The sequence below is a fragment of the Strongyloides ratti genome, scaffold srae_chrx_scaffold0000002, assembly GCF_001040885.1.
Source record: "Strongyloides ratti genome assembly S_ratti_ED321, scaffold srae_chrx_scaffold0000002".
NCBI classification, from domain to species: domain Eukaryota; kingdom Metazoa; phylum Nematoda; class Chromadorea; order Rhabditida; family Strongyloididae; genus Strongyloides; species Strongyloides ratti.
Window position 1 is genome coordinate 3,320,071 of NW_020171510.1, and position 5,614 is coordinate 3,325,684.

Consider the following 5,614-nt stretch of genomic DNA (forward strand, 5'->3'; position numbering starts at 1 on the left):
AGGCGGTCAGTAATATTATGAAAGATCATAAATATTCTATTATAACCATTTTCTTATTATTAATAAATTTTTTACACATGTTTTGTATTTTAATTTCTTCTTACTTTTATATTTTTAAAACATTTAACTTTTTTTTTTAAAATTATTTTTAAGATTTTATTTATTATTCTAATTATTTCTAAATATTCTTACTTTGTAAAAGAAATAAAAATAATTTATATCAAATGGTTGAAATATGCAAAAGAACAGGTATAATTAAATGTTTTTTTTTATATTTAAACATACATATATATATATATATAATAGTATATTTATATATTCTTATTCTTTAATAATTTAAAAAACAATTTATTTTTTTTTTATTATTTATTATAGAAACGGAAGTTCCCATTCAAGGCAAATGCCAGTAAGTCAATCTACTATTCCTCAACCAAGAATAATATCACATGCACATATTGTACCAATTTCATCAAATAAGAATTGTTTTAATTTAATTAAAAAAGAAATTAAACCAGTTGAAGATAATAAAATTCATGTTCCTACTGTAAATATTTATTCAAATAGAAATGTACTTTCAAAAGTATGTATATCTAAAATTAGTGATGATAAGATTTTTAAAAAAGAATATAAACATAATAATAACAATGTATCATCATCTATTCCATCATCTTTACCAATTCCCAAAGGTAGTAAAAAAAGCAATAATGAAGTGATGGTACAATGTAATGATAATGAAAGAAAAGTCTTTAAAAATGAAATAACAAATAGAATGGATAATGTTACTCAAAATGGTTTAAAAATAGGAATTGGACAGTTAATAAGACCAATGACATCAAAACATCAATTTTCAATACCTAAAAATAATGTAATTACATCAACTGTCAAAAAAGAAAAAGAAGAAATTTTAAAACCTATATTGACTACCTCAAATAAAACAAGTAAAAATTTATCAAGTAATGGTACATTAAATCAACAACAAACATTAATTAAATTTTCTAAAACATCTTCTACTTTATTATCAACAAAAAATAATCCTTCTGGATTAAATAATACCACAAAGGAAGGTACAGCATTAATAAAAAAAACTATTCCTTGTAATATAAAAAAACCAATTACTAAACAACCAACAAAATATTTAACATCATTAAAATCACCAACTATTTCAACATTTACATTAATAGAAACAAAAGGAAATTATAGTAACAATATCCTGAATCGTGCAAGAGAGGAATTGTCAAAAACATTATCTTGTAAAGAAAAAGTTGAAAAAGTCGTAAGTTTTATTATACCAATTTCCTTTTTTGGTATCTAAATTATTATTCATTTATATATATATACATATATAAGATATTTTTATATATTATTTAAAATTTTATGGAAAAAGACATTTATATAATAAGTAATTCTTTATTAACTATTTAGGATGATAACATTAAAATGGCAAATAAAAGTTCAACTATAAATGATAGTTGCTTAAAAAATAATAAGCTTACTTTAAATTATGATACTGGTAATAAGAAAAGAATAGAGAATAAGTCAAAAGATTTAAATATAGTTAGTTTTGATAATGAGAATTCTAAATTATGTGATAAAATATGTAATGAGAATGATAATAAGAAAAAAGAGAATATTTCATCAACTACTACCAACTATGATGAAGTACCTAATGAGAAAGGGATTGCTTTTTTAGAGGAAAAAATAATTATTGATAATATTTCATCAAATGATATAATAAAAGAAGAAGAAAATATCAATGAAATAAAATTAGAAGATAATACAAAATGTTTTTATATTAATCAAAATTCATCAAAATCTCCTTCACCATATTCAATTTCACAAAATACCTCAACATCACCTTCAACCTCCTCAATTGAAGGTATACCATATCCAAATATAATTGATAAAAATAAAAAATTTTTATTAAATAAAAATGATAAAGAAATTTTTGATGAAAATAAAGAAATTTCTCAGGACCATTTAAATATTAATAATATTTTTGAGGTTAATAAATTTGAAGAAAATAATAAATGTGAAAATATTTTTGAAAATGTTCAATTACCAATATTAAAGTCACCACAAATTGTTGCCCGATTACGTTATGAGGAGGCAAATTATTGTAAGATAAATGATAGTAATGATGAAAATTGGAATTATATGAAAAAAAAAGAAGAAATTAAAAAAAATAATGAAACTGATAAATTAGTTGAAAAATTATGTCATGATAATAGATTAAATAAAAGAAAAAATAATAAGAATAATCATCATTATGTTAATTTTTCAACTTTAAATGAATATCAAAATGTTATTAATAATAAATTTATTTTAGAAGATGATAGTAGTTCATTATCAAGTGATATTTCTGATAGTCGTGATATCTTTTCAAGTGATGATTTATCAGATAGTTCATATACAGATTGTTCTCAAAAACCACCAATATCACCTAGAAGTAATTTTTCAAGTAATAATAAAGCATATACAAAACGTCATATATTAACAGAAAAAGAACGAATGAATGAATTATTAATGAAAAGTAGAACATCACAACGTAGTAGTGCTTACAGTAACTATTCATCCGTTATACAAAATTCAACATGTAATCAACAGTCTAGAAAATCTTTAGATAATAATATATCATCAAGAAATTCTTCATCTCTTCAATTGAATTATCATTGTCCACCACCAATTTTACAAGTTAATTATAATTTAGAACATGGATACGTTAATAATTGTAAGTTTAAATTCAATTATTTTATTAATTGATAAAATTATATTTATATTACAAAATTTTCTATATATTATTTATAATAATAGATAATATAATTATATATATATATATATTTATATAAATATATAACTTATTATTTTTATAGTAAATCAATTTCAAGTTGATAATTATGAAAAGAAATGTATTAATGAATGCCATTCACTTGATAGAGTCAGCTGTATTAAAAAGAAACAAAGTATCGAAAAAGACAATCAAAATCAGCTGCATTGTATTAATCTTGTTAAAAATGATGTAATTGAGAAAAATGATAATAAAGGATATGGGTTAATGGTAATGAATTCAATAAAAAATAGACCTGCTAGTTGTATAAGTAATCGAAAAAATAGTAATGAAGGGAGATATCAAACATTTAGTATAAATGAAAATAAAAATATATATTATGATAAAGAAATTATAAAAGGTCCTCTTAATTGTCATGGAAAATTTGAATTTAATTATTATAATATTCTTGATGAAGAATTAGAACAAGCTATTCTTGAATTAGAACATTTACAATTTAAAATGGAACCAATGGATTTTAGAGTAAAAAAAATTAAAGAACAACTTAAAAGATTACAAGTTTATAATTCTATTGTACAAAAAAGAAAAATGATGGAAAATAATATGAATATTAAACATTCATCACATGAAAGTTTAAATAGTATTAAATCAAAAATAAGTTTTTCAAGTAAAGAAAGTAATGCTATAAAATCAAAATTATCAGAAATTGCAACTACAATGAAAAAAACATTAAAATCAAATCCAAGTAATCCATTTAAAAAAGCATTTAAACAAAAAAAAAGTAAATTATCAAATAAAAAAGATGGAGTAGAAAGTGATAATACATTTAATGAAACAACAAATTTAAAAAATAATCTTATAGAGAAAGATAAACAATTAACTGAAATGAGACTTGAAGCATTAAATAAAGCAAATGAAGTTGAGGAATTAAAAGAAACAATTAAAAAACTTGAATCAGAAAATTTAAGTTTAAAAATTCATTCAACAATTAATTCTGATAGAAGTAGTAATGGTGATTTTACATTATCATCAAATCATAACTCTTGGAATTCTGGTAATTCAAATAGTAATAATAATTCATTCTCTTTTAATGGAATAAAATTTTCTGAAACAGAATATATAAAAGTATTTATTGTCAATGATACATCAGGTACCATTCATTGTAATGATGAATATTCAAAAACATTTATTGGTTATTTAAAAATTTCAAAAATAGGAGCTAATTGGAAGGCATTTGACAATAATATTTGTGAAATTTTTAAAAAATATAATAATATAATAGATAGTAAAAATATTTTAGGTCTTCATCATACATCATCAATTCTTGGTTATTCAATTGGACTTTTTAAAAGAAATTTAAATAGTATATCATCACCTAATAATCCATCAACTATATGTACACCTGAAAAAAAAATTAATATATTTTTAAAAGGTGATAAACAAAAATCTTTAGATTCACTTACATTTAATACATGTATAAGTAAAAATATTCTTAAAATATTTATTGATAATATTGAAAAAAATAAATATATTTTGGTAAATGGTGATATATCAATTATGAAAGATAATTTAATAATACAAATTTCAAATAAATTAAAAGAAACTTATGGAATAAATTTTATTATTGATGGACATGATTATGATATTTGTAGACAAAAATTATTAGAAGAAATTGATAAAATTTTTAATACAATTTCATTTAAAAAAAAAACAATACTTTCATTATTACATTTAAGAAGTGATGAATTTAATTATCTTTCTGGAAAAATATCAAAATTAAACTGTAAAGAAAATTGTTTAATTGTATTATGTTGTCTTGAGGAAGGATTTACTTCAAATAATCAATTTACAAATGATAATAATGTTTTTTCAACATTTAATATTGATAATAATGATGATATATTAAAAAATATTGTTCAAAGAAATATTCTTAATCTCCAAAATCCCGATGACTTTTTAGAGTGTTTAGAAGATGTAACAAAATATGATAATTTAATATGCCAAAATGAAAAAGTAATTAAATTTTTGGTATTAATTTACAAAGAATTACTTAATTTCTTCTCACATTTACCATCATCAAAAAGTCATAGTTTATTATTATATAAATTTTTATGTCCCCCATCAAAAGAAGTTCGCAAAATGATATGTTGGTTCTCAAATTTATGGAATGAAAAATTAGTGCCTTATTGTAGGGAGTGTATTTCAAAAGCAAAATATTCACCATTAACATTATCATTAATTGAAGAACCTCTTAATATTGTTGGAAGAGAATGGCCATGGTTAAATAATACTTATCAAAAAAATTTATTAATATCAATTTTTCAAAATCAAACTAATCAAAATTTTTATACTAATGAGATTGATTCAAGTTTTGATCCATTAGCTGCATTAATAAAAATACAAAATTGTAATAATGAAAGTACAAAAAATTTTAATGAGATTGATTTTGATGGAAATGATAAAAAAATGTTGTTTTAATAAATTTTATCACATATATTTTTATTATATTACAAATATAATTATTTGTATAATTTTATTTAATTAAAATAAAAATATATATATATATATAAATATTTTATTGTAAAATTTTTTTTAATAACTAGTAAACATTAAAATATAATATTTTTAAATAGAAAATAAAAAATTATTTTATATTATTTCTATACAGTGAAATAATTTTTTCAATTTAATATGTTTATCATATGTATAATAATACTATTTTTAAAAATATAATGTTATGTAATAATGATTATTTTTATAAGATTTTAAACATACTATATTTATTAAATGGAAATAATAAAAGTTTTTAGAAAAAAAAATATCTTACAC

At 19.8% G+C, this 5,614-nt stretch overlaps 1 protein-coding gene across 1 annotated transcript; it reads left to right on the top strand.

The window, feature by feature from the left end:
* Nucleotides 1-235: 235 nt before the first annotated feature.
* On the top strand, nt 236-5,263 carry SRAE_X000170400 (Protein sickie; the record flags this gene model as incomplete). The annotated part of the gene is made up of 4 exons (XM_024651974.1): nt 236-249; nt 376-1,273; nt 1,423-2,728; nt 2,871-5,263. 4 exons carry the CDS (start codon nt 236-238, stop codon nt 5,261-5,263), a joined length of 4,611 nt encoding a protein of 1,536 aa, XP_024499172.1.
* Between the last annotated feature and the right edge of the window lie 351 nt (nt 5,264-5,614).